This window comes from Mesocricetus auratus, unplaced genomic scaffold, assembly GCF_017639785.1.
Source record: "Mesocricetus auratus isolate SY011 unplaced genomic scaffold, BCM_Maur_2.0 Super-Scaffold_4256, whole genome shotgun sequence".
In the NCBI taxonomy this organism is placed as follows: domain Eukaryota; kingdom Metazoa; phylum Chordata; class Mammalia; order Rodentia; family Cricetidae; genus Mesocricetus; species Mesocricetus auratus.
The window spans coordinates 41,333,948-41,361,885 of record NW_024429182.1 but is presented as its reverse complement, the minus strand read 5'-3'; the positions used below and the strand labels follow the sequence as shown (position 1 = coordinate 41,361,885).

Here is a 27,938-nt window from a genome sequence, read left to right as displayed (position 1 = left end):
AAGCTGTACTGAACCAACCTCTGTCTCTGTCTCTGTCTTTCTCTTCCTCATGTGTCAGTGTTGTATTGTCCTGCTGCATTTCCTAAAATGGCCTTGAAATCTGGACACAAGCAATTCTCCCATCTCAGCTTCCTGAGTAGCTAGGCCCGCAGGGCTACACTTCTATGCTAAGTCAGAATTCTTTTTGTAAGTTTCCACAGGCACAATAATTTTGTTAAGAGAAATTTAAGTTGCTCGACTGCTAGTCTCTTAAAGTGTGACCTCTAAACTAGCCCGGGATACGCTGTATGAAGGCAATGGAGTGGAAAACCCCGGGAGGAAGAGGAACGGCTTTTTGCAGTAGGCCAGTGGGTGAGGTTTAGGGATTGATGACAACCTCATGAAACTGTAACTAGGGCACAGAGGCAGGAAGTAATGAGGCAGGGGGTGATAAGCGTGGCAACTGGGGCAGTTTGGCTGAAGGGGTTGTTATAGCGGGTACTGGACAAGCAGGTGGTGTTTTCAGACATGGCAGGAAACAGAAAACAGGTTGTGAGACTCTTGTATGTCTTGTAAGAGAGCATCATTCTGGTTTACTCAGCGGAGAAACAGTGAAGGTCAGTGATCAGAGCAGTGAGACAAGCTGCTGTGGGAAAGTCTCTGTCTTAATTGCACAGGATAGTTTCCTAAGAAGACAGTCTAGAATCGAGGAGAACATAGACCAGCATGGCCACCAAGACCAGAAGGGATAAAGGTGCCAGCCAGGATCAGTAGCAAAAGATACAGAAAGGAAAAGAGGGATTTTTAAATGAATAGTCAGTTGAGCAGGAGGTGTGGGCAGGAGAGAGACAGCAAACATGACTGAAAATTAATAGTGTTTGGCAAGATCAGCTACATTTCTTACACAACCCAGGTTTACCTGCCCAGGGGTGGACCTGCACACCATGGGCTAACCCTGCCTACATAGACCAGCAATCAAGAAAGTACCCCACAGACATTCCCACAGGCCAATCTGATGGGCAATTCTTTTTTTTTTTTTCATTTTGGTTTTTCAAGACAGGGGTTTCTCTGTATTGTTTTGGAGGCTGTCCTGGAACTCACTCTGTAGACCAGGCTGGCCTCGAACTCACACAGATCTGCCTGCCTCTGCCTCCCGAGTGCTGGGATTAAAGGCATGTGCCACGAATGCCTGGCGATGAGGCAATTCTTTACTGGAGAGTTCCTTTTCTCAGATGTTTCAAGTAACTAAGATTAGCTGTCTTAGCAAGAAATAATGATGGCAGGCAGTGGTGGTGCATTTCTTTATTCCTGGTACTGGAGACACAGAGGCAGGCAGATCTCTGTGAGTTCCAACCCAGCTAGGGAAATATAACAAGACCGTATCTCAAAAAGCAGGAAGGTGGGGGATATATATATGTATTGTTGTTTATTAGTAGTAGTAGTGACAGAGGATCTGAAAATAGAACCCAGGATCTTATACAAACAACACATGAGTTCTACTACTTAGTTACACCCTTTCGTTCAAACATTACTGCTTATTTTTCAGAAAAACTACGATTTGGAAAGAGGCCCTGATGAGAAACTGGATGAAAATCTGCACTTGGACTTGAGAAATGAGCCCCAGAGCCTCCCCTGGACAAGGAGAGTCTACGAGTTCTACAGTGCTCCCTTTGTCAAGTTTTGGTTTTACACGGTTGGTCTCATTGCAGTAGTGTGAATGATAATAATTAATTAGTTCATGATAATGTTACTAGTGGTATGTCTCATTTGTTAACCTGAGTTAAAAATGTAGAAATTTCATTTAAAAGAAAGGGGGGGTGGGATAACAAAGTAGGCAGATAGGAGGGTTGTAAGAAGACAAGAAAAGTGTGTGTGTGTGTGTGTGTGTGTGTGTGTGTGTATAGCTATGCATGCGTGTCTGTGAAGGTCAGAGGTTGACATCATATGCTATCCTTGGTTGCTTTTCAGGTGTGTTTGTACGTGTAGGTATCGTTAGAGTCAAGAAGACAGGTCCAGACACCCTGGAACTTGAGTTGTGAGCTGTGCTAAGAACTAAATAAGAACTGAATTCAGTTGCTCAAGCAAGAGCAGTATGTGCTCTTAACTGATCTCCATCTCCCTAGCCAGAATAGCATTTTAGTCGTCATAAAGTAACAATCTAGTGGTAGTGAGCAGCAGCTAACTGTAAAGATGGGCATCCACTGACCCTGTTTGTCTAGCTGTCTTGGCATACCTATTTTCCAAGATGAAACTGGAGGGAAGGCGTGAGGGTCTTTCCTGGTCTGTTACTAGCTTGCTGGTGTGCAAGCTGCAGTGGCTAGTGTGAACAGGATAGCATCTCCTCCCTTTATTGGCAAACGGTGATTTTTAGTTCCTAGAGTGTAGATACTTATGTTTTCCTTGACATCAAGTCATCAATGATCAGATGGTTCAAGTTATATTTTCATGTTGTCATGTAGAAGCATGCATCTTCTGGGCTCTGTCTGCAGAGCTCTGCTTGGCATCCTTCATGGTCACTTGAGCTCACATCCAGGGAATGTGTGTCCCTCACAGATGGCTTATTTGGCATTCCTCATGCTGTTCACTTACACAGTGTTGGTGGAGATGCAGCCAGAACCCAGCGTGCAAGAGTGGCTTGTCATCATTTACATCTTCACCAATGCCATTGAGAAGGTCAGGGAGGTAAGTGCTCCTTCTGTGTCTTCTGCACACCCCTGGAAGAGGTGTTCTAAGTCCTGAAAATGAAAATGGACTCATGTCAAGCGTGTGAAGGAGAGAGAGCATACTGATTCCAATTTTTCTATAAGAAGCTTGTTCGGGGAAACGTTTCTGGTTTCATTCCTTTATCCTTACCAAATACTTTCTGCTGAACTTTGAAGACAGCCACTTTGAAGCACAATTTTATTGTGTTTGCTTCTCAGAGCAATAGGCAAAGCCCTCTGTTTGCTATTGAACTCTCCAACTGTTTGCTTCCCACGATGTAGCACTCTTTGTCACATGGGTTTTTAATCACCTAGCCTTACCTACACATTGCCAGTTTCACCCAGCAGAGTAACACATAAGTGGCTTAAGTGGAACAATATGTAAGGAATACACCCACGACATGAGGACGTGCCTAGTAAATACCCTTGAAAACTGAAGCCAAATATTCTTCTGGGGAAAGTATTCCAAGAGTCAAGGAAACAAAACTAGACATTTTCATTTCTGCATTGCCACTGGTCACTTAAAAGTTAGCATTCTTAATGCAATTGTAAATATAATTCCAAGTAGTTATGATTTTGACTGTCCTAGCTATGTGTGCATGTCTCCGGGTGTCTATATATTTGTCTTTCCAGTGGTAATTTGGCCAACATTCTGTGCTAAGCATCTTCTTAGAAAATTTTCTGCATCATCTGCTAATGAAGTTTGTAACAGAGAAACACTATCTGAATTCTACCACGGTTTTTATGTTTTAGGGTAAACATGCTTACTGTTTACATTGCGGTGTGTCTACTATAGTCTCGCAGGGAACGTTTCTTATACTAGCAAGTTTCAACATTATGTTCTTAGTGGTGTGCCAAGAGCTCACTCAGTAGCAGCAACAGGATCCGCTCACAGGACTGCTGTCTTTCCCATCAGTATTCTTTGCCCTCAGCTCACGAAGCAGAATCACAGGCAGAGCCACTGCAGTGCTGAGCTCGGAAATGCCCTGGTGTTGATGTAACACTTGGTAGGAATCAGTTTGCTCTTTAAGTGACGGGTTAATGAATTTAAAAAGATGCTGTTGATGGACTTCCCCTCTGGCTGTGGTTTTTGGGGCTTGAACCCAGGGCCTTCTGTGTTGGAAGCAAGTTCTCTACCACTCTACTTCATTCCAGTCCTGTACCCTTCTTTAAGTTTTCCTCTTCCTCCCCTTAGATATGCATTTCAGAACCAAGCAAGTTTACTCAAAAGGTGAAGATGTGGCTGAGTGAATACTGGAACCTAATAGAAGCTGTGGCTATTGGCCTATTTTCAGTTGGTTTTGGCTTACGGTGGGGACACCCCCCTTTGCACACTGCAGGAAGACTCATCTACTGCATAGACATCATATTCTGGTTCTCTCGGCTCATGGACTTCTTTGCTGTGAATCAACATGCAGGTCCATATGTGACCATGATTGCAAAAATGGTATGTAAGTCTCATTTTTTACACAAATGCCCCACTTGGCTCCACTGTCACATTTCATATCTCACACTTCAACTTTCTCTCTTGTGATCTATGCATGTGTACACATATTTATTTGTGGGTGCCCTCACCCATGTTTGCCTGTGTAGAGGGCAGGAATCAATGTTGGTTTCCCTTCACTATCGCACTCGTCTTAGTTATTTGAAGAGACAATATGACCAAGGCAACTTATCAAACAAAGACTTTAACTTGAGGACTCATGGTTCCACAGTATTAGAGTCCTTGACCATCATGGTGGAGAACATGGCGGCAGGCAGGCAGGCAGGCATGTTTTTGGAGCAGTAGATGAGAGCTTACATCTAATCCACAAGCACCAGGCAGATAGAAAGCTAACTATGGCTTTGAAACCCCAGAACTCCAGTGGCCCACCTCCTCCTCCAAGGCTGCATCTCCTCATCCATCCAAAACAGTTCCACAAACTGGGACCACACATTCAAATGCATGAGCCTATACAGGCCATTCTTGACCTTATTTTTTGAAACAGGTGCTAGTTATTGAACTTGAAGCTCTGTTTTATCTAGACTGGCTGCCTAGCAAATTCCCTGGAGCCATCTGTGTCCCCATACTATGGCTGGCTTTTATGTACCTTCTGGGAGTGCAGTTTCAGGCCCAGCAGGCATTTTCACAAGCAGAACCATCTCCCTAACCTACTAGTTAAATGTTTGAACTGTTTCTAGAGGCATACAGACTCATTTTTGGCTAAACATAAACTTGTATGTAAAATGGGCCCGGGCAGCACATTGGGTAGTTAATAGGAGCACTTAGTTCAGCCTTTGGTGAGGCCTGGCTATATGAAATTGAGTCACGCTTGTCTTTTAATTTGTATAAGGCCACCACTAAGAATGTTTCTCTGGAAGTGCTAATTATTTCTTTTATCGCTCGCTTTCTCTTGATCTTAAATAGTACTCACTATGGACCACACACTCTACTAGGTATTTTGTATATATTAACTCATAATGCCTGTAGCAACTTAATTAAAGTAAGTAGTATTATCTACTTTTGTGTACAAGGAAATGGATATTAAGTAAATCCCTCATGAGCATATGTGGGGGACCCATGCTTCCACAGTCGGTGGCCTGGCTCTAGTTTATGCACTGAGCTTGCTGAACATTGTACCAGGTTTTACCATCTGGAATTTTGAAAGCACCCAAATGTCTACCCTTTCTATGCACAATATGAATATTATATTGGCACTTGCTTCTGTAATACAAGGAAAGGTAATGCTCTGGAAGGACAGGGGTAGTTTAGAAATAAAGACCCGGAGGAGCCTCAAAGTGGACCTTGCTGCTTCTGCTTCCATCTCTCCCCTCTTATCTTCCTCTTTCTCTCATTCTCTTTCTCCTCCGGACAGGACTGGGGATCAAACCTAGGACCTTGTGCGTGAGAGACAAACACTCTACTGCTGATTCCCAGCCCTCAGATTTTCTTTTCCTTTACCACTTTGCTCTTCGACCATAAATTCATCCTCTGATTTTGGTGACGTCGCATTTATTAGAGGAGCTATGTGAGATAGCTTGTACATCTCAGTGATTTGGTACAAGGTATTTTCTCCCTGAAGCCAGGTATGATGGTTTTCCAAGTGTTGACTCCAGGATGCAGAATTTCTCCTTTGTGTGGCATAGCCATGCCACTTCGACCTTCTTGGGCTCCTCCGGCAGCAGCAAGAGTGATGTTAGCTTTCAGCGCTGTCTAACAGCTCAGGCAAAGTCCGAATTGTCACTCAAGACTATTGGTTACTTGGATCTTGTAGTTACCACTTAGAAAGATAAGAAATGTGGAGAAAGTGGACACGCTGGTGATTTCTCAGTCTGCTACACTGAACAAGTGGGTTATTTTACAAGATGGAGGGAAACTGGTATAATCAATTCCCTAGGAAACTACGTGGCTCTGAGAGCTCTGGAACCTAATTTTGGGAATAGTCATTGGAATAATTTGAGTATCTTATTCTTTTAAAGTATTTTCTAACCAAATCTTTGTTTTAATTGGTCATAAGTTGCGTGCTAGTCAGTCGAAACAGTTAATATTTGATGACTGCATCTAGAAAGAGTATTTGTAATTTCTGCACATCATGTGACTCCATAGCTGTCACTGACTTAAAGCACATACTGTGTAGGGAAAAAGAAAATAGCTTAGCCAGAGACAACTCAGCTGTTTCTGATGGAGGGAGGCATTTTAGCCACCGACTAGACTGTCTGCTATCTCTAGTTTGTAGTGACGACCACTAGGGCTTGATGTGTGGTAAATTCTGGTTGTGCTGTGCTGTTTTGCAGGCAGCAAATATGTTCTACATTGTGATCATGATGGCCATTGTCCTGCTGAGCTTTGGCGTGGCGCGCAAAGCCATCCTCTCACCAAACGAGCCTCCTTCATGGCGCCTGGCTCGAGATATTGTATTCCAGCCATATTGGATGATGTATGGAGAAGTCTATGCTTCAGAGATAGATGGTACATATGGGGTTTGCCCTCATGCAGAAACAGAGCCCCTGTAGAGGCTCAGAGTAAAAACAGATGCGGAAAGAATTCACGAGAATCTTTTAAACAAGTAAAGTGTGTGGAATGCTGTGCATTAGTTAAGGGGCCAAATATTTACAGAGGCCCCCAGGGCTGTGATTTATCTCACCCCACGCTTGAACTCTTTGCTTATAGTTTGTTCAGGTGAAACGTCTTGCCCTCCGGGTTCTTTCCTGACTCCATTCCTGCAAGCTGTCTACCTCTTTGTTCAGTACATCATCATGGTGAACCTGCTGATTGCCTGCTTCAAGTAGGTAACTTTCATTAACTATGGCTATTTTGTTTACCAAAATATAGGAGCAGCTATATTGAATATATTCCTATGGGTGTTGAGTATATGACCTTTGTTTATGTGTGTCCCATGCTATATTACTGTGGTTTTAAAGCAAGGACATGAAATTATTGGTAGGAAAGAAGTCAAACTCTTAGACCATAAGATCCGGAAATGGTAGCTGAAGTGTGGGAGAGAAGATCTGAGCTGTCACTGTAGTTGGAGTCCTTCCCCATGCTGACCAGAGCTGACCGCTCACAAAGAGTTTAATGTGTGCTCTCCTCACGTGGCCGCTCTCTGTTTACCTCCTTTCTTCTCTCTCGCAGTTAGCTGCTTCTTCCCAGTCTCCCTTTCGGGATCAACTTCTCCGTTTCACACTAAAAAGTTCTTGGACCCAGACCTTGGGCCTTTTCCTTTCTCCGTTGTCCTTTTCCATGTTCAGTGTTCCATTTCCTGCGTATCTGGAAGTCCCATTTCTATACCCAGCTCTGCTGACACTCCAGATTTATCAATACACTGATCTTCCCGGTGACAAATGCTCTCCTATGCCTTCTTCATTCACATGTTCTGTTGCAATGTTTAGCTAGCATTATCGTCGCAGTTCTTTCTTCTGGCCTGTGAGGGATGTGTTTATAAAGCCAACAGCACAGAAGCCATCACCCTTGTTTACAATGAAGGATAAGTTATGTTTTGGGAAAGAGCTTCATATATAACAAGCAAAGGTGCCCCACAGGCAGTGCTGAGTGACACGAGGAAGTTTTTGTTCCCTGCCTAAAATGCTGTCATTTTTCTAATCTCTGATTTTAATGTCTGTCTTTTGTTCATTGTTCCAGTGAACACACTTAGTTGTAAAAAGTGCTTAATCTATCTTATTTGATGAAAGAAAAATCGTAAGTGGATAATAGTTATTGGCTGACTGCTGATGACTGAAGCAATCAGAAGAGTTGGAAGATAGAGTCTTTCACATTTCAGGGTCCCATATTAAAATGTTGTCTCTCTCTCTCTCTCCCTTTCTCAACGTGCAGCAACATTTACTTAGATATAAAATCCATCTCCAATAAGCTCTGGAAATACAATCGCTATGGCTACATCATGACCTACCACCAGAAGCCCTGGCTACCCCCACCGTTCATCCTGCTGAATCACCTGTGCCTGCTCCTCCGAGGTCTATGCTGCCGCCCAACGCCACAGGACCAGGAAGAGGGTGATGTGGGGCTAAGTAAGTTCCTCTGGTGGAACAGAAGGAAGGAAGGAAATACAGGGCTGAGACACAGGAAGTAAAGCAGGGAGGAAGATAAAGGCTGAAGACACAGGAGCCTGGTAATTCCAGTGAGGGCACAGCATGAGGGCTCTCAGCATACACTGGCTGCAGACCCCCACCTTTGTCTGGGGACTTGTGACTATTTTTGCCCCTGTTTAATGGTACGTTGAAGGAGAGAAGCAGGAGATCGAATTTGAGAAGGCTTTAGACCCTTTAGAAAACCTGGCTTTTCCCTGCTGACCTGGGGACTCGTCTGAATATATCTTAGTCACCTGACCTGTACTGATTGCCCTGTTGTGTACAAAGGTGACTCAAAAGGCCTGGGTCCGGGGAAACGAAGAAGCAGGTTCTGCCAGAATCAGCTCTGGTTCCTCATCCTAGCACAGAGGAGAGTCTGGAAAGGATGTTTCTTGATTTCAAAACATCAGCATGAAGAGCAGAGACACAGAAATGTGTGTTCTCATTTTGCTTTGCTTAAATCAGGATACTTAGATTTTTTTCCAGGTGTGACCCTGGGTATGCACTTCTATAAGAGAGGTGTATACTAATAACAAATCACAAAGACATTTATTTATAAACAATCCTGGGGGTGGGTGTAGAGATGACTCAATGGTTAAGAGAACTGGCCTTCTCAGAGGACTTGAGTGTGATTCCTAGCATCCATATGGCAGCTTACAACCATCTGTAACTCCAGTTCTAACGGATCTAACTTGCCCTTCTAGTATCCATAGACACTGCATGTATATGATACACAAGAAAGCAAAATACCCAACACATTTAAGAAAAAAACCCTTGGGTATCAATATATTAAAGACAAAGCTAATTTACATAACAATGAAGTGGATTGCTTGTTTTTTACATGAAGAATTTCATGTTGACTATTTTATTTTTATCGGTGTAGCATGTCTTCAGTGTTTATGGATACTTTGATTTTGTAATTGTCTGTGCTAAGAATCACTTCCCATAAATACATGGTACAAAAGGCAAGAGGATATTTAGAGCCATATAACTCCAAGGCAAAATTCACTTGATGACTCCTTTGAAACTTAGCAACATGTTTCTATCAAGCAATAACATGAGTGGACCAGGCCTTTTTCTAGATCATTCACTCATATATATGAATCTACTTTATCCCAAATATTTAATTCAAAGTGCCTCTGAGGGGCTTGTCTGTAAGCCTGGCAATCAGAGTTCTGTCCATGGGACTCGCATGGTGGAAAGAGACAATCAGCTTCTGCTACTCACCTTCTGACCTCCACACATGTGCTGTGGCAAGCATGTAAGTACACACGAGTACACACATGTGAACCGACAGCCCTTTAATCCTTCTGAACCAAGAAGGATTCCTTTGGCCAGAAGTCAACCAGAAGCAGCCACTGGGGCAAAAGCCATTTCTTTTTCATCCCATATTAGTATAACTATCCAAGCATTTTGTGAGAATGACTGAAATGGAAGAAAAACTTTGTGAGTTCTAAGATACTACTGATTCCAGAAGTTTCAGAAAAGGCCTAGTGTCCTAGTTACATGGTCTTAAGAGCCCTGCTACCCACGCCATGTGTTGTCATGGGATCAGAAGGATAGGTGCCTGACTCAAAGTTTTCTCCTGTCCTCTTTCCACCCCTTTAAAAAGTTTTAAGATCAAGCTGAGCACATATGGGCCCGCAGTGCCACCTGGTGGATAATCTCAGGAACTGCATTCTCCAAGTTTGGGAGTTGGCAGGCGTGTGGGAGTAGGAAGGGTAGGGTATTTGCTGCTGTTGCATAGCCTGGGCCTTAAAAGCTTCATGCTTATAGGACATCAGAGATGAGGACTTTGGAAAACGTTCATTGTTTTAATGTCTAAAAGATTCTCCCACGCCATACAAACCACAAAATACTGTGGTCTCAGGGAAGGTGTGCTGTGCTGACTGACCGTGGTTAGTAGTTCTCATCAGAAGGTCTTAGTTCTTCTCTGCTCAGTTTGGCAAGGCACATCCCTGGGACTCTCTTACTATTCCGCCCAGACAAATTGGTATTTCCCGTGTTAGTGAGAGGCCTTGACTTCAGAAACACAACCAGAAGGTTGACCTCTGACCTCCATATGCATGTACACACAAGTGTGTTCCATATGTTTACCTTCCCTATGAACACACAGGCACACAAATACACATAGGAAATGGTATTTTGTAACAGAAAAAATGAAAGAACCAGAGTCAGATATTGGGTTCTAGATTTAAGTTCAAGATCAGAGAAGCGAAGCAGTCAGCCACTAGCTCTTACCTCTACCTCAGGCTGGAAGGGCTGTCCTGTCCCCACAAATCCTCAGAGACAATGCTATCACAACTCCTCAGAGGCAAAGGCTTGGAGTTCCTGTCTCCTCCTGCCTTATATTCTTTCTCAGCCCAGCTATATCACTCTTGCCTCCATCTCCCTAGTGCTGGGATCAAAGGTGTGAACCGTTATCCTTCACCCTTGTGTAGATCAGAGTGGCGTAGAACTCAAAGACATCCATCTGTCTGTTTCCTGAGTCCTGGGATAGAAGGCATATGCCACCACTGCCTGACCTCTATGGTTTGCTAGTATGACTGCTGGGATTAAAGGTGTGTGTCACATTGCTTGACCTCTGTGACTTGTGGCTAGCTTTGCTTTCTGTACCCTCAGGAAACCTTTAATGACTCGTAAATAATATATCACCACAGTATGCTATGAGTACATGCATAGGCAATAATATATTTTACCATTTTGTCCCATGAAATGCAGAAAAATTATGATCATAGAACTCCAGTAGTACCACTTGTAGTGAAGAGAAGTGTAAACAAATACAAAGACACAGTGTCAAATTGCAATTGTGTTATATTAATTGTAGCAGTAATGTGAACTTCATAGTCACATTCTGCTATCCCCTGGATGATGTAAAGTTCATCTGCTTAAGATGTTGGGTTTTGTTCATCACCGTGTGAGCAGCTCATCTGCTTCCCCAATGCTGGCACTGAAACATTGCACTGCCACACCAAGTCATTTTATGTGGTTTCTGGAACTCAAACTCAGGTCCTCATGCCTGCATGGCGAGTATTGTTATAGACTACACTATTACTCCACCCTCTTCTTAATTTTGAAAAGTTCAAAAGTGATTTCTCATCTTTTCACCATATATAATACATATATCATGTAAAGGCATCTTCATCACCTATGTTATTACTATAGTGTCTGGCCAATGTAGATTGTTGTGAAACCAAATTTTATATGCATATTTTTAAAATTCAGACTGTTTATTCCCAACAAATTTAAGCACAGTAGACTTTGTGGGGGGGGAGGAGTTTCCTTGTATAATACATTCCCTGGTTCACAAGGAAGTGTAATTACCTCAAAACTCAACTTGCCATTTCTTCCAAGAATATGTGTTATAAAGTCAGTCCACCTGTACTAACTTAAGGGCCTAAGAAAGGGTCTGGCCTGGACTCAGTCATACAGGTAGTGTAAAGGTCATTTGGTTATATGCAGATTTTTGACAGCAAGACTGTCAGCACCTGTATCTCCGTCATTCAAGGATCTACTGTATTTGGAGGCTGACATTCTTTTTTTTCCCTCAACATATGTTTTTATTTAAATTAGAAACATGAATGCTTCACATGTCATTCCCAGCTCCCTCTCCCACCCCTCCTCCTTTGTTCCTCCTCCAATCCCCACATCATTCCCCAGGGAGGGTGAGGACCTCTTGGGGGGATCTCCAGAGTCTGTCATGTCATCCAGGTCAGGACTAGGCCCTTCCCCATGTGTCCAGGCTGAGAAAGCATCTCTCTATGTGGAATGAGCTCCCCAAGTTCATTAGTATGCCATGGTAAACACTGATCTACTACCGAAGGTCCCAGAGATTTCTGAGGCCTCCTCACTGACACTACATTCATGGAGTCTGGATCAGTCCCCTCTTGGCCTCTCAGCCATCAGTCTTGGGTTCAAGAGCTGCCTTGTCCTGTTAGCTGTCTTTGTGGGCTTCACCTGCATGGTCTTGACCCCTTTGCTCATCACTCCTCCCTCTTTGTCACTGGGTTCCAGGAGTTCAGTTCAGTGTTTAGCTGTGGGTATCTGTCTCTGCTTCCATCAGTCACTGGATGAAGGTTCTAGGATGGCATATAAAGTAGTCATCAACCTTATCATCAAAGAGGGTGGAGGCTGACATTCTAAGATTGTAGTCTCCTTCTGGTCGGCCTCTGGTGATGACCTTCTGGTCACATTACAATGTGGTGGACGGGCTCCTGTAGTGCAAATGTATGAGGTAGGGAAGGGGGAGATGAGGTCGGGAAAGGAGCAAGAAGAGGAATGGAGAACATTACACGGAGAGATATGAGCAAGAAAGCAGAAGATCTAGGAGTGGCTAGCTTTATGTGACCAGCCCATTAAGCCATTCCTGAGGTAATCGCTCACGGTCCCACCATTTCAGCATCACCAGTGGACCAAGCTTCCTGCACATGAACCACCGGGGACACAGTCCACATCAGAAAATGGCACACTCCATACCCGCTCCCCAAGAATGGTCCTGTATATGTGTCATGCTTATTTCCACAGAGCTCTACCTTACTGAGGAGGACCTGAAAAAGCTTCATGACTTTGAGGAGCAGTGTGTAGAAAAATATTTTCATGAGAAGACGAAAGGTCTGAATTGTAGTTTTGAGGAACAAATCCGAGTGACATCAGAAAGGTAAAGTATATCTCTTTTTATTTCCAAAACTGCTACCAAACTATGATTGTTCTAGAATTTCTAAAAGAATATAAAGGCTCCCTTTCAAACCCCAGAGGTCTGAGCTCTGCAAAATTTGAGGCATGTGTTGCAATATGATTTATGTAATCCGTATCTATTTATTGGCCATTACTATGTTCTGGACAGTCTTCCATTTCCAAGGGGTCAGTGGAGACAGGAGACAAGAGTCCCTGTCTGACGGACTTTCATTCCAATGTTGGCATGTAGAGGCTTAAGGGAAACAAAGGAGTAGGAAACACAAGATAACCAAAGAAGCAGACCAAGAAACACACACATTAGTGTCGGTCAGTAATAAGAGCTGTGAAGAGAGAGACATTATGACACATATCTTTAATCCCAGCACTTGGGTAGGTAGAGGCTGGCATATCTCTGTGAGTATGAGGACAGATCGGTCTACATAGTGAGTTACAGGAGAGCCAGGGCTACAGAGTGAGACACCCATCTTAGAAAAAAAAACAATAAAATAAAAAATCTGAGAAGAAAATGAAGTAGTTTAAGGATAACGGAAAGATGGAGAAGAGAGAACTCGCAGCCTGTGGTTTGCATTGTTCTACTTCCCATAGCTGGGTCCAGGAGGGTTGCTGTGAGGAGTTTGAAGAGGAGAGGTCTCAAGTAGGTAGCCAGTAGGACCACGCGGTGGAATGATGTCCTCAGAGAAGTGACACCCACAGTCACTGCAGGTCCTGTGCTGGTCTAGCAGTAGCTGCAGACCCCAGCAGAGGGAGGGCAAGGGCTGGTTGAGGGGGTGGACTCTTGTAGCAGACTCTGGTTACCATTTGCTGGTGGTGTGGCTGGACACAACTTTACTGCCAAAGACAGAGAACAGTAGAAGTAGAATTAACAATCAGGACAGCCTAGGTGGGCAGGTTGACTGGGGAAAGAGAGATGGGGGTGGGGACACAGTGATCTGCCTTTGTTATATATGGAAGTGACAAAATAAATTTGCATAGTTGTGGATGTGAACTGTCTGGGTTTTACCACAAGAGGCCAGGATAGAATATGGGCAGTGGACAAGCCTGTGGGGAACTTCAGTGAGCATACTAACTCAAGCCAGCTTGTGGTTCCTGAAGTTTCTGGAAGGGGGTAGGGTAGGAAGGCCATTCAGAGGTTTGAGCAATGGGGACAGATGTGTTAGAGAAAGGGAGTGTATTAGGAAACCTAATGGATGTATTACTATAACAATTGCATATGTAAGGCATTGTGTTAAAAGTGTGGAAGTGTGCACATGATTTTATGGACTTTTAGAAATGGAATTGTTCTTGCAAGTAGAAGCAAACTGACACAAGTTAAATATATCCCTTCACTTTTGAATATACATGAGGCTGACTATAGAATGTTTAATCTAATTATATGTGTTTTTTCTGATGCCCCCAAATCACAGACATAGATGTGACTTCTTAAACACAACTTCACTTAAAATAGACTTACACTAGGAACTTTCTAAATGACTTACAGTAGGCTTGTCTTGTATGTATGTAATCCTGTACTTTTCTGTTTATAACATATTAATATAAATATGTGTTTATGTAGCATGTTGAACATCAGATCAAATTTAATAATGAGAAAATTTTGACTATCAAATGATGATTGTGGACCCATGAAGTTGTAATTTACCTCAATAATCTCTTTCGACCACTGCCATTTGAACACTCTCATTCTCCTGCATTTTCTGTCTTTATAGCTATAGCTATGCTTATACAACACCATGGTCCTGTTGGGCTTTGGGCTTTGTGTGGTGTGTTTACTCTTAGGAGCTGGCAGAGCCAGGACACAGCTCTGCTTCTACTGCTGTAGCTATAGGCTCTTGGAAAAAGTGTATCGAACTGCTTTGAACATTAGTCTTCTTATTTGTGACATAGTTGTGAACATAGGCCAATCTCTTAGAGCTGTGTGGATCGTGCTGGGTAACAGGGATGAGAACGGATGGATAGAAAGATACAGTGCCACTTAGTGGGAAAAATCGTTCATAAATAAAAGGAGTAAAAAATTTTTTTGATACTGCATTTGTTACTTTCCATTGCAGTGACAAGAAGCATCCTAAGAGATGAAGGACTTATTTTTGCTCAAAGTTTGAGGCTATAATACATCGCGGAAGAGAAAACATGGCAGCGGGAGAGTGAGGCAGCCAGTCACATGGGATCCGCAGTCAGGAAGCAGAGAGAGATTAATGCTGATGCTCAACTTGGTTTCTCCTTTTCAGTTCAGTCTGGGGCCTCTGCCCATGGTGCCACCGACATTCATAATGGGTCTTTCATAGTTAGAACTCTCTGGAAACATTCTCAAAGGTAAACCCAGAGATATGTTTCCAAGGTGATTCTGAATCCTGTCAAATTGATGATCAACATTGATCATCATAGATACAAATTCCCCTTTATGACCTGAAAGGAGATAAAATAAGGTCAGAGCAGCTCCTACTGAGATGACGAATGGAGGCAAGGTCAGGGGGAGCCCCTCACTTTATCTATGCTAAGAAAGGAATCTAGGCACTCTGTCAGCCTGGTAGATTTGTATGTGAATGTGAGGGGTCAGTTGGGGACCAGGGATTCCAGGTGAGAGAAGGTGTGTAGCCCAGGCTGTGATAGTATGATGGTAGGGATTGGATGGAGCCGAAGGGCAGGGTGGAGCCTCAGATCCACACATGTGGAGTCATCAGGGAAAGACGGTGCCATCAGGAGGCAGTGTGTACAAAGGTGTGGATAAGCAGCAGGGCTCGTATTTCTTGGTCATGGGATACATATGACACAGTTAGCCACAGATGTCCACGAGTCTTGGGATGAATGAATCGGAAGCCCTGGGCAACTTGGAACTGGAGCAGGAGAGGGTTCTGGGACTCTGCTGCCATTTCCAGCAGAGAATGTGACAGAGAAGCCAAGTAGAATGGAGGCAGCGAGTTGTAGTGCCAACATCTGTAAATCAGGCAGAAGAGGGACTTATGGAGAAGACTGGAAAGGCAAGGCCCAGGGAGTGCAAGTGGTTCTGGCAGTGGGGAGTAATTAGAAGTCAAGGCAATGCTGAATGTGAACCTGGGTGCCAGGGATGTAGCAAGTACTTCAGTGGTGATGGTCCTAAGATCTTCAGACCTCTAACCATCATGTACCATCTTTCTCTTGAACTTAAGGGTTTAGAAACAAGTACTTTGGTGGTGATGGTCATAATATGTTCAGTACTCTGACCCTCATGTGACACTTCATTTCTCTTAGACTTGAGGGGAGGATAGATGTTAAGTGATTGTATGACTCCTGAAAAATATGGAGACTTCTAAGGGGTTTTGAACTTGGATCTGAATTTCAAAAAGAATTTCTTCCAGTGATCATATGTTGTCTTTCTAGAATGAGCCCCTGTGGCAATGATTTTTTTTATTTTGCCATCCTTGTTGAGAGAGCTCACAAATGAGGGGTGCTATGGAAATAAGTGAGCAATAGTTTTAAGAGATAAGGAGATCTTGGAAGCCGTTGCTAGCTTACCTACCTTCGAAGGAAGCGTTAACCATCTACCTTCTAGAATGAAATGACTTTGGGGTGGGGACAGAGGGAAAGTGCTAAGGCATTTAAGTACTGAGCAGGAACATTTGCTGGTGCCATCATCTCAGTGTTTGCCAGATGTCCTTCCTCTGGTCTGTGGAGAAGGATGCCTGTGACACCTCGTCCCTGTCAGCACATTCAGTACTGGGTCTGGGAAATGCCATGGTTTCTATGATTTGTGGAAGCTTCAGCACAATGTGCACCTATTTCTACTGTGTAGCTTTAACTTCAGAAAATTCACGTCTGGCTGAGGCTTTATCGAGCAATATCTGTGAGCATCTCCAGGGGCTTGTCCTTCATGTAGGATTCCCCAGAAAATAGTGCTTTGATCCCAGATGATTTGCTGAGGGAGCTGGCTGGCTGTGGTGGTGATGCCCAGCCACGTGACATTGGATACGTGCCCTAACCCCTTTTCTGTGAAGGGAATGGTAGTCATGCCCACCCCACAGAGCTGTGATATGGTGAAAGAAGATAGTGAGAGCAGAACCTCCGTGGAATGCTTTGCTCATCGCGAGCACTCCATGACAGGACTTTCAGGCGATTATCATTGTGTTTCTTATGATCTCATTTTGAAGCATCTTGGCTAATGGCCCCACAGGTAAAACAGTCACTGGGCCTGTCTTTCCTCCACGCAGACCTCACACAGAGGAAACCACAATAGCAAGAATTTTGTTTTATGTGTCAGAATGACTGAAAGGCTACATTGAATTAATGCAGCCCGTGGTCTAGGAATATAATTAAAATACGCTTCACAGGACACCGTGTTTTAGAAAATGAGTTCCTGCAAAAAGCAAGAGGGCCCATTTCAGGTGACCAGGTTATTTGTCTAACAGGGTTCTATTGTAGCGTGCCACCTGTTGCCGTGAATAGTAGCTGGAGCCTATTGTATCCATTCGATGTGTCTGCAGCTAATGGAACTTAATGAGTCTCCATTACGACTGCTCAGACTGTACTGTTTTTGAATTAGATGAAACGGCACTGGATGGAGACGTTCCAATTAGGCATATTTGGAAGGAAATATACATAGACTTTGTGCTCTTTCCTACGCCGTCCTTGCCAGTTCGAACGTTTTAGATTTCAGAAGGTCAGTAAGCATGTTTTAAGCCACTGGTAAGTTACAGAAGTGGGATTTTATACAAAATTAGTCAGAAAGGGGTCTGCTCCTATAGAATACAATGAAAACGAAAAAAAAGTACTACCTGCTTTATTTGTTAAGTTCCTATCTATAACGCTCTCAGAAAGAAGGGGTGGGAGGTTGCGGGCATCCCGTGCTTTTAAATGTGTGCTTGAGGCCGGAAACTGAGCACTGGTTTGAGTAATGCTTGCTACAACTGAGTGCCCTTCTCTCTATGGAACCATCCTCCTTCTCCCAGCCCCAAGGTAGAATGGGACTGTTTTTCAAGACTGCAGATGGCCACACAGCTGTGAAATCACTGCTTGGGTTTCCTCCCTTGTTGGCTTTCAGTTTCATCTCATTATCACAGGTTTTCATCTTATGCACATAAATGATTTGCCTGCATGTACTTATGTATCACTCATGTGTGCCCGGTGTCCAAGGAGTTCAGGAGAGAGGGCATTGGATCACCTGGAGCTGGAGTTACAGACAGTTGTAAGCTATCATTTGGGTGCTGGGAACTGAACCTGGGTCCTCTGCAAGATTAGTCAGTGCTCTTTAACTGTTGATTCGTCTCTCCATTTACAGAAATACTATTTTGAAAAAGTATTTATTTTGCCTTCATGTGCATGTGTAAGCATGCCTGCAGAGGCCAGAAGAGTGTCAGATCCCCTGGATCTGGAGTTACAGGTTGTGAGCTGCCGTGTGGGTGTGGGCATTGAACATGGATGCCCTCTGCAAGAAAAGCCAGTGCTCTTAAGCACTGAGTCATCTCTCCCGTACCCCCTGAGTTATTCTTTATTTAATATTTTAGGTTTTATTTCTTTACTTAGAAAACTGTATGTCAAATTTGTAAAACATGTAAGACAGAACATAAGACACCCACAGCTTTGTCCTTACCAGCAGAAATAGCCAAAGAAAGTAACTATCAACAATGTAATTATCACTTTTAATGACTGTATATAATTCTATCTCCTCTTGTAAGGAACATTTGTCATTTTAACATAATGAAATTACAGCTTCCTTATATGTTGTAAATAGTAGTTTTAAAAATGTTACAATATAGAGGAAATCACTATCATCTTACTTCCATTTCTTATCGCCAAATGAGCTTCCTTATTTTACCATTTTCTCTTACCTTTTGTATTTGGGGAATCACCTCCTCATTTCATTTATTCCTTAATGGTTTACAAAAGTGTTTTGGCTTATTACGGGATATAAATTTTAGAATACGAATTTCCCAACTTTTATTAATAGAAGAGTTTATTGGGGTCTTACAGTTTCAAAGGGTAAGAGCGTGTTTATCATGGTAGGGAGCATGGTAGCTGGCAACCAAGCATTGTGCTAGAGCAGTAGCTACAGCCTGGATCCTAATCCACCAGTAGGACCAGAGAGAGAGAGAGACAGAGAGAGAGAGAGAGAGAGAGAGAGAGAGAGAGAGAGAGAGAGAGAGAGAGAGAGAGAGAGGGAGGGAGGAAGGGAGGGAGGGAGGGAGGGAGACAGAGAGAGAGAGAGAGAGAGAAGAAGAGAGGAAGAGAGGAAGAGAGGGAGAGAGAGGGAGAGAGAGGGAGAGAGGGAGAGATAGAGGGAGAGAGGGAGAGAGAGGGAGAGAGGGAGAGAGAGGGAGAGAGGGAGAGATAGAGGGAGAGATGGAGAGAGAGGGAGAGAGAGGGAGAGAGAGGGAGACAGAAATGACAAAGTTTTGAAACCTCCTCCAACAAGATCACACCTAATCCTTCCCAAATAGTTCCAATTCAAATATTTGAGCTTATGGAAGTCATTTTTAAGTTGTACTCTCTGACCCCCACAGGCTTGCAGCAATATTATACTGCAAAATGCATTGTTCCAAAGTCCCCACAGTCTTTCACAGTTTCAGCACAGTTTAAAAGTGCAGAATTTCTTCTCACACTCAGGCAATCTCTTAACTGTAACCCCCTGTAAAGTCAAAAGTAAATTATATACTTCCAACATACAATGACTCAGAAGATATATTACCCTTCCAAAAGGGAGGGGAGGGGGCATAGTGAAGCAGAGCAACATCAGCATTCAAAGGGAAAACCCCAAATCTGTAATTCCGTGTCTGGTAGCAGAATTTAGATGGCTCTTCCAGTTTTGCTGCTACAACATACTTTTCTCTCTTTGCTTAGATTTCCCTGTCTGCAGTTCTGCTTGGTAGATATCCAGGAGCTCTGGCATCTCCAGTGTCTTGGAGTCTCCAACACAATCCAGGCTTTACTTTCATAGTTTCATGCAGTGACCTCTCTGGGCCCCCATGCTGGTACTCTTCCGCACATGCCAGCCTCAGTAGTTTTTCTTAATTGTGGAAGAAGAGTCTACAACCCCTTTACTCATATATTTTTGGGGACTTTAAAACCAGGACCATGTGACCTATGCTGCCAAGTACTGTTGCCTGCTGGGGATAGAACCTGTCCCTCCTAGGATTATATTTGCATAAGCCTTGATTTGTTAATGCTTTCCTTTGTTTCACAAACATTCCTTCCTAGTGTTGGAAGCTTGTCTGGGTGGGGTTTTTCTTGAGGTCACCACCCTCTTTATTTCTTTCCACATCAGGCCTGTCATCTCTCAGAAAACTAAATTCCTGGTGCTTTTTTCTCCTCCAACTGTACATTTTGTATTTTTTCTTTTTTGTTCTGTTTGCCCTTATTAAACCCTTGTGAGAGTGGGTTACTAATAACTACACAATAAATATTAGGCTGTCTTGATATATCTGCCAAGCAAATTTATGCAAACTTCAATTTAGCCTCCAGCAGATTTTTAAGACAAGGACAAAAACCAGCCCCATTTTTCCCCAAAACTTAAAGTTGCTAATATTGTTACCTTCTGAAATTTCCATAGCTCACATTGCTTTCAGCATTATTGTTTTCCAAGCTCCTACTAGGATGATTGGTTAAGCTGACATCAGTGCTACTATCTAGGAGGAGCCTGAAAATGAGAATAGAAGATATTCTTTTCTTTTTCTTTTTTTCTTTTTTTGTGCAGCCAGATTATCTCTAATGATTCCTAAATGGTTTTCATAGAAACATTAATTTTTTTCTTAAAGCCATACAATAACCTTGTTCTGCATAGAACAGGTTGAATGCCCAATCACATCGAAGAATTATTTCAGCTAATGAATCTATTGATAGATCCGGATCTATTTAGTTTTAAAAGTTACCTTTTTGATAATGAGCCTGGAGGCCAGCATGACTCCTGGTGTGACAATAGGCACAATAGGTAGCCATTTTGTCCCCCTATGCCAGGGAATTTCCCTTTAACTTAATATTCCAGCCTTTGGTTGAGGTGATGTACTCTCTTCTGTAACCACTCCCTGTTGAAATTACGACATTGTTGTGAGAGTCCAGAAGGACTGGAATGGCAGTCAAAGGCCAGGGGGGATTAGAACAAAGGAGTCTTCATCAGAAGCATATGGTTAATTGACCAGCTTAAGACATAGGGAACAATCGCATTGGTTGGACTGGTTCACATCAGCTTTTAGCAAGTCCAGGACTCTCCTTTTTGTAGATGACTTTTGGAGCAGTTTGTAGTCCTCAGTTGATTCCTGGATGATGTCTCTTAGCCAAGTGAAAATCTGCTGGGACAGAGATAGAGTAAGGGTAGAAGTCAAAGTTAAGAAACTTAAAGGGAATCTTATATTTGGAACTTCCAGTTCCATGGCCCTGGTAGTTGGGGGGAGGGGAGGAGCCCTAAGACTGTGAGAGGTGGATCCAAGTCTTATGACTCCCTTTTTTGTTTACAAAAGAGATAAAAGTTTTAGATATATTGACATTATCATTATTTGTAATCTGCACTGAAATCTACATTGCAACATTTTAACAGGTGCTGTAAAACAGCTGGAGTAGACTCACCCCCTTGAGTTGCAGCAAAAGCTATGGCTTTGAACTAAAAACCATGAGAGTTCTTTTCTCTTTCCAGAGGGTTGGATGTATAGATTGGACAGAGATGTTTTCAACCCAATGGGAAGGACCTTTACGTCTACAGCCAAGGGAAATTTAAATTCTTTAGCTTGTGATTAGGATGCAGTTAGTACTTTACCATCTTATCATAACCATTGATCAATGTTAAAACTCTGAACCTTTGAAACCTTAGCATAACAATAGCATAGAGGGAAGGAAATCTGAAACATTTCTCATTTTTCACATACCTTAAATAACTTCCTTAGACGTTTGTAACTTGCATTTATACATCTTAAAACCTTTTTATTTCCAACTAATCATTTACCACGAGGCACAAGTAGTTAGTTACTGAGAGCAGTCATTGCCAATCAAGTTTTTTCTTTTTATTAAAAATAAGGAATAGTAAAAAAGTTATACCTGAAGCCTTTTTATCCTTTCAATATGAAGCCTATTAGCAAGGCAAACCTGTCTGCCTTTCTCAGCAGGAGATCTAGGAGCTCTAGAAAAATGAAGGCTTGAGTTTTACATATGAAATGAGCTAACAAGGTAGCTGCAGTCTTGGGGAAGGAGCTGGCTGTCTGCAGTTACCAAACTGACAAAGCGACTGTTAGCCATCAACACCACCAGATATCTGAGGATAAGTTAAAGCGGGAAGTATAAACCAAATGGCCTTCGTAGTGACGAAAATGACAGAGACTCACCAGCTACCCGGGAGGCTCCTGTGGTCTCTATGACTTCACTGGGGGGTAGAGGTTGCAGGTCTTTGGCTGTTCCACAGGACAGCATTGAATCTTGAGCGGCAGCACAGGACAGCACAGGCAAAGGCCTGCCAGACTCAGAAGGCCTGAGATATTTTCCTGCTGAAAAATTGTCCTTCCTTAGGTAGGACAGTCAATCCAACAGTGTTCACAGTTTGTGCAGGGCACTGGCAGCTAGTGAGGCATTAGGAAGTTTTCCCCAGTTGTTAAAGTCACCACAATCCACGTCTATGCAGTTTGTTTTTGTTTTCTTTGGAGAACTTAGGGTTGCTTCTAGGACCTGGCACATTTGTCTATCACAGGAAGCTTTTTCCATTAAGTATTTAAATTGCCATTCAGCAGCTCTCTGAGAAGGTTTGAGTGTTATCTATTAAGTGTACTTGATTTCATTGGGCAAGGTGGCACATGCCTTTAATTCTAGCACTGAGGAGACAGAGGCAGAGAGATCTCTGTGAGTTTGAGGCCAGCCTGGTCTACAACACGAGTTCCAGGACAGCCAGAGCTATACAGAGAAACCCTGTCTCAAAAAAAATCAAACAAACAACAAAAATGTATACTTGATTTCAAATAAAATGTATGTGTTTTTGTTGTTGTTACTTGCTTCAGGCTTAAACTTGAAATAGGTTAAATAAACCTGTCCTGTAATCAATTACATTAGCACGTAGCATGGTTACAAGCATAGTTCCGAACACATTAAAGAATTTGATCATTCATAATGTGACTGCTAACTTGTCTTAATCATTTTTAACAGTTTACAATAAGTTAGTGGCTTTTATAAGATTAGGATTTGCATTTTTATCCCTGCTAAATTTAGCCTTATAAATCTAACAATTTTTGTATTAAAGCCTTTTTAGTATCAGAATAGAACTTGAAATCATAAATATACTCTATTGGGAGACTGGCAACTTCACTCTCCTGGTCCTGGTTTGCACCATTACAGAATATCTCCGTTTCTTGTGTGGCTCAGTTTGTCTTACAAAGTTAGCAGTCAAAGAAGCTAGACATATATTCTCAAGTCAGTCTCTGTTAGCCGGAACAGACCTAAGGGACATTTGATTGACTCTGCTAGACTGATTAGGTCATTGTTGTGCTACATCATAAGATAGGAATATCCCAGTTTCTAGTGTTCAGTGTTTGGTGCTTACAGATGTGGTTCTAACTCTTTCTTTTATTTATTTATACTTTATTTAAAAGATTACACATTAATAAAGACATTACAATGTAATGCATTTTATAAACTTAAAATGTCCCATAGTCTTATAAATTTAAATAAAGAAAATATCCAGTTTTTTAATTAAATTTTTTTTGGTAACACTCAAATTTCCTTTTAAAAAAGTTTTAAATATCTCAATTGTGGGTTCCTACAAAACTTAGGTTGCTCCCCCCCTTTTTTTTTACTTCAAGAGGGAGGAAACAGGGCATAATCACAGTCTAGACAAGGCAAAACCAAAGTCCAGAATTGAAAGCAACTTGGTGCTCAACATCTGGGATTTGCTCACAATCCTCTGGGCTTTCCCAAGGGGCTCGGGTCCCTCTCCAGCTCTTGCCTCAGCAGCACATAAAAACCTGTCTTCCAGGCCCCACCTGGCTCCATTTCATTGTTTCTGTTGTTCCTGGTGGCCCTCACATGGCACTGACATCTCCATAACTGCTGGGCCCCTCTCTTGGACTCCCTTAAGGAACTCCAGACCCCGCCACACACTGCCAAGCCTAAGCTGTTCTCCATGACCCCTTCATGCCTTTAAAACCAATATCACTTAGGTGTGTCTTACATTACAAAGTTACTGTCGGCATAAGGTCCATTGGTGTATACAAATGCAGCTTTAATACCTTATTGAACAAGCTTGTTTTAAGTCCTGTCTTTTTAGCCCTTGTTATCATGACTTTGTTTTCAGGATGAAAATTATCATACACAAACCCATCCATTTCCAAAATACCTTGGAGACCTGCCTCCTTGGTTGGTTTAGACTGCGTGGTTGCCTTTAGTCAAGTTGGAAGTGAAGTTACATGGTGTCCAACCTTTTAAACCCGAGCAATGATGGCTGCCAGTGGCTGCCTCCATGCTGACGGGAGACAGTAGCTAACACGGAGGCAAACTACTTCTTGCTTATATCCCAAGATGGTGTCACACCACATGGTTTCTCTAAGACCACTTATACATATTTAACTATCAACCCTCTGTGTTACAAGTTTTAAGTTAACTTTTTTTTGTTAACCATACCCAATAAACTTACAAATCCTTGAGTTACAGAAAGTTCACATAATAGCCTTTTAAATCTTGAGATAAGGTTTATATCTCAGCAAAAGTTTTAGGGAGTTAAATGAAACCAATAGTTTTTTTGCTGTCTTGCTTTCCTCTCTTTTCCCTGTCACAAAGTCAGGTGGCTCTCCTGACATAGGACAGAGAAACGACTTTGAAATAAGCATGCTTGACTCTAGAGAAGGGAGAACCCAACCCCAACTCCAGAATCAGCTTTTCAATAAAGCAGAACAGCATAAATTACTTTAATGTTATCCACACTCAAAAGACATTTGAATCCCTGCTAGACGGAATCCAGGGACCAAAAGCTCAGAAAGAAGACATTCTGAAGCTAGCCATTGAAGCAACCATGACAAGTGTGGTAGTGGTGGCTGGTGGCCAGCAGCTGTGGCAGAGACAACAAACCAAAACCAATAAACACAGAACAGAGAAAGCCTACACACTCAAAGGAGACCATTCAGAAACAAAACATGTGGCAACCATCATTCATACATTCAGCCGAGCCTGACCCATTTCTGTCTGGGTTCCTACGTTTGCAACACAACTTACAGGCACACCAGAAACCACAGACCCATTCACAAACACAAAACTGGTAGACAAAACCTTACATTTAATAGGGTCTGACTGATTTTCATTTTGGCTCCCAGTATTCAAACAATTAGAACCAGGCAGGTGGTATGATGTTTTGCCTTTTGCCCTGGATAGGAGAGTATTGGTTTCTGTCGACGTCTTCCACATTCCAGATTGGGATCTCAGCAGAACCAGATGCCATAGAAAATTAATGACTTACCAAGGAAGGCCTCCATAGATGCTTGCTGCTTTTCTCAGCACAGCAGTTCACTCTGGTAGTCTGTGAAACCAAAAGCATGCCTCAGCCATGGAACGCTTCAATGCCCCTCATGAGGCAGCCCTTCAACCCTGGAATCCTGGAGTGAAGAAGTTCAACATTAGAATTTGGGTGGGTGGTCTAATCTCTATGGGGGCATTGGAAGATGTTAATCCCACCAGATGAGAATAAGACCCCTACCACAATTTTTGAGCCAAATTTGAAGCAAGCTTTATTAAATACTGGCTAGAAGAGTAGACACTGGCAAGGTTCATACCAGCGATTCTCAGAGTATGACACAGAATTACATTAGTCAGAGGCTTATAAAAACAAAACTCACGAGGCTATATATTACCCACCTTCGTCCAATCAGGGACAAGCATACATCCTGGTGTTCTTTGTGCCTACATACCTCCTGCCTACATGTAATCAAGCACATCCTGTACAGTTGGGGCAACCAAGCTTGTTTACAGAAGTGAAAACATCTGGCTTGTTTTCTTATGTGAACCACAGCCCCCAACAGCATTCTGGGAAGTTATCTGTCCTTGGGCAAATGAAGCTTATAGGTTATAGATGTTTTTTTTTATTATCATTTTTTATTTTAATTTTAAATAGCTTGTTTTACATGTCAATCCCAGTTCCCTCTCCCTCCCCTCCTCCCTCACTCCCCTTCCCCCCACCCTCCCACCCTATTGCCAAATCCTTCCACATAGGGGATATCTAGAGTCTGTCACTTCACTCTGGGTAGGGTCCAGGCACTCCCCTAAGAGTCCAGGCTGAGAGAGCATCCCTCTTTGTGCTATAGGCACACGATGACTGTTTGTATTCCAGGGATAGACACTGATCCACAGCTCAGGGCCCCATAGGTTGCCCAGGCCTTCTCGCTGACACTCACATTTGGGGGGTCCAGATCAGTCCCATGCTGGTCTCCCCACTGTCGGTCTGGGGTCCAAGAGCTCTCCCCTGTTCAGATCAGCTGTCTCTGCTGGTTTTGCCAGCCCAATCTTTGCCAATTTGCTCATCACTCCTCTCTCTCTGTCACTGGGTTCCTTGGGTTCACTTCAGTGATTAATTGTGTGTTTGCTTCTGCTTCCATCAGTCACAGGATGAAGGCTCCCGGATGGTTATAGACATCAAGTTCATTATCAGGAATGGGCATTCGAGGTGGTCTCTCCACTATTGCTTAGCTTGCCAATTGGTGTTATCCTTTTAGATCACTCGAGGTCACTCTGGTGCCTGATCTGTCTTCTATCCTATGATTCCCTCTTCCCCCTATTCTACCCCCACCCACTCAACTTCCTGATCCCCCATGACCAACTCTCTTCCTCTTCACCCCCTCTCTTCTTCCCAGCTCCCACTCCCCCCCCCCCACCCCTACCGTGTTCCCCATCCATTCAGAGGATCTTGTCTCAATCCTCTTCTCTTGGGTACTATGCATATATGCATATCTTTTAGGTTCTTTCCTGTTTCCCAGACTCTCTATCAGTGGAAGTGCAGACTAGCACTATCCTGATCCATGTCTAAAATCCATATATTAGTGAGTACATACCATGTTTGTCTTTTTGCGACTGGGTTACCTCACTCAGGATGGTTTCTTCCAGTGCTATCCATTTACCTGCGAATTTCAAGATGCCATTGTTTTTTTCTGCTGAGTAATACTCCATTGGATGTTTTTGTTTTATAGATCTCTTAAGCACAGTAATTTAAACTTAAAACACAACTTTAGCTATCATAAGAGAGAGGAGAGACAATATTTTTTAAAATGATTTATGTGTTTTTATTTTATCTACATTGGTATTTTGCCTGCATGTGAGGGTGTCAGATCCTCTGGAATTGGAATTGGAATTAACTACAGTTGTGAGCCATCATGTGGTTGCTGGAGATAGAACCCAGGTCTTCTAGAAGAGCAGCCAGTGCTCTTAATCGCTGAGCCATATTTCTAGCACAAGAGTCAGTATGTTTTTGTTTTTGAAGTGTTGTATTATGCTTTTATATTAAGTAATTAGAAACAATATTATTTTAAATATCAATCCCAGTTCCCTCTCCCTCCCATCCTCCCATGTCCCCCCACTCATCCCCCTCCCACTCTCCATCCACTCCCTAGGGAGAGTGAGACCTTCCATGGGGGATCATCAAAGTCTGTCACATGATTTTGGAGGTGTTTTCTGTCTCAATCATTTGATTTTGTCTTAGGATCTCCCCCCACTAGGATTGTTCAATAGAAGATTTTCCACTGTTGGTCATGCAAAAGGGTGAACACATTAGTGAATAACAATGGGCTGATCCATCAGATAATGGCAGTGGTGTCCTATAGGCAACTGGAAAGTTGGTCCTGAGATATTAGAAAGATACAAGGGGTGGGAATATGGGTTGGCAATATGCTCCCTGGACTTGTAGTGGGAAGGTAGGGGAAGTCAAGATCATGTGGGATTAGAATACATACTGTGTTTGAGAGAGGCAGGCTTAGCTTTGGGAAGAAGATAAAATTTAGTTTTCACTTATGGCTGGAAGCAAACTAAGAAGAGAGCAGAAACAATTCCAACAGGTTAATGTGGTTATTGGTTTCTTCCTTTCTTCACCAT

General features: G+C 42.8%; 1 protein-coding gene across 1 annotated transcript in view; it reads left to right on the top strand.

Moving 5' to 3' along the window:
* The window catches only part of Trpm6 (transient receptor potential cation channel subfamily M member 6), a 133,666-nt gene that overhangs the window by 66,634 nt on the left and 39,094 nt on the right, over nt 1-27,938 (top strand). The window contains exons 19-25 of the mRNA XM_013117383.3: nt 1,526-1,672; nt 2,533-2,661; nt 3,877-4,128; nt 6,456-6,630; nt 6,832-6,946; nt 7,993-8,186; nt 12,771-12,903. Of these exons, the coding sequence (XP_012972837.1) occupies nt 1,526-1,672; nt 2,533-2,661; nt 3,877-4,128; nt 6,456-6,630; nt 6,832-6,946; nt 7,993-8,186; nt 12,771-12,903 (1,145 nt within the window). The remainder of the gene's footprint in view (nt 1-1,525; nt 1,673-2,532; nt 2,662-3,876; nt 4,129-6,455; nt 6,631-6,831; nt 6,947-7,992; nt 8,187-12,770; nt 12,904-27,938) is intronic.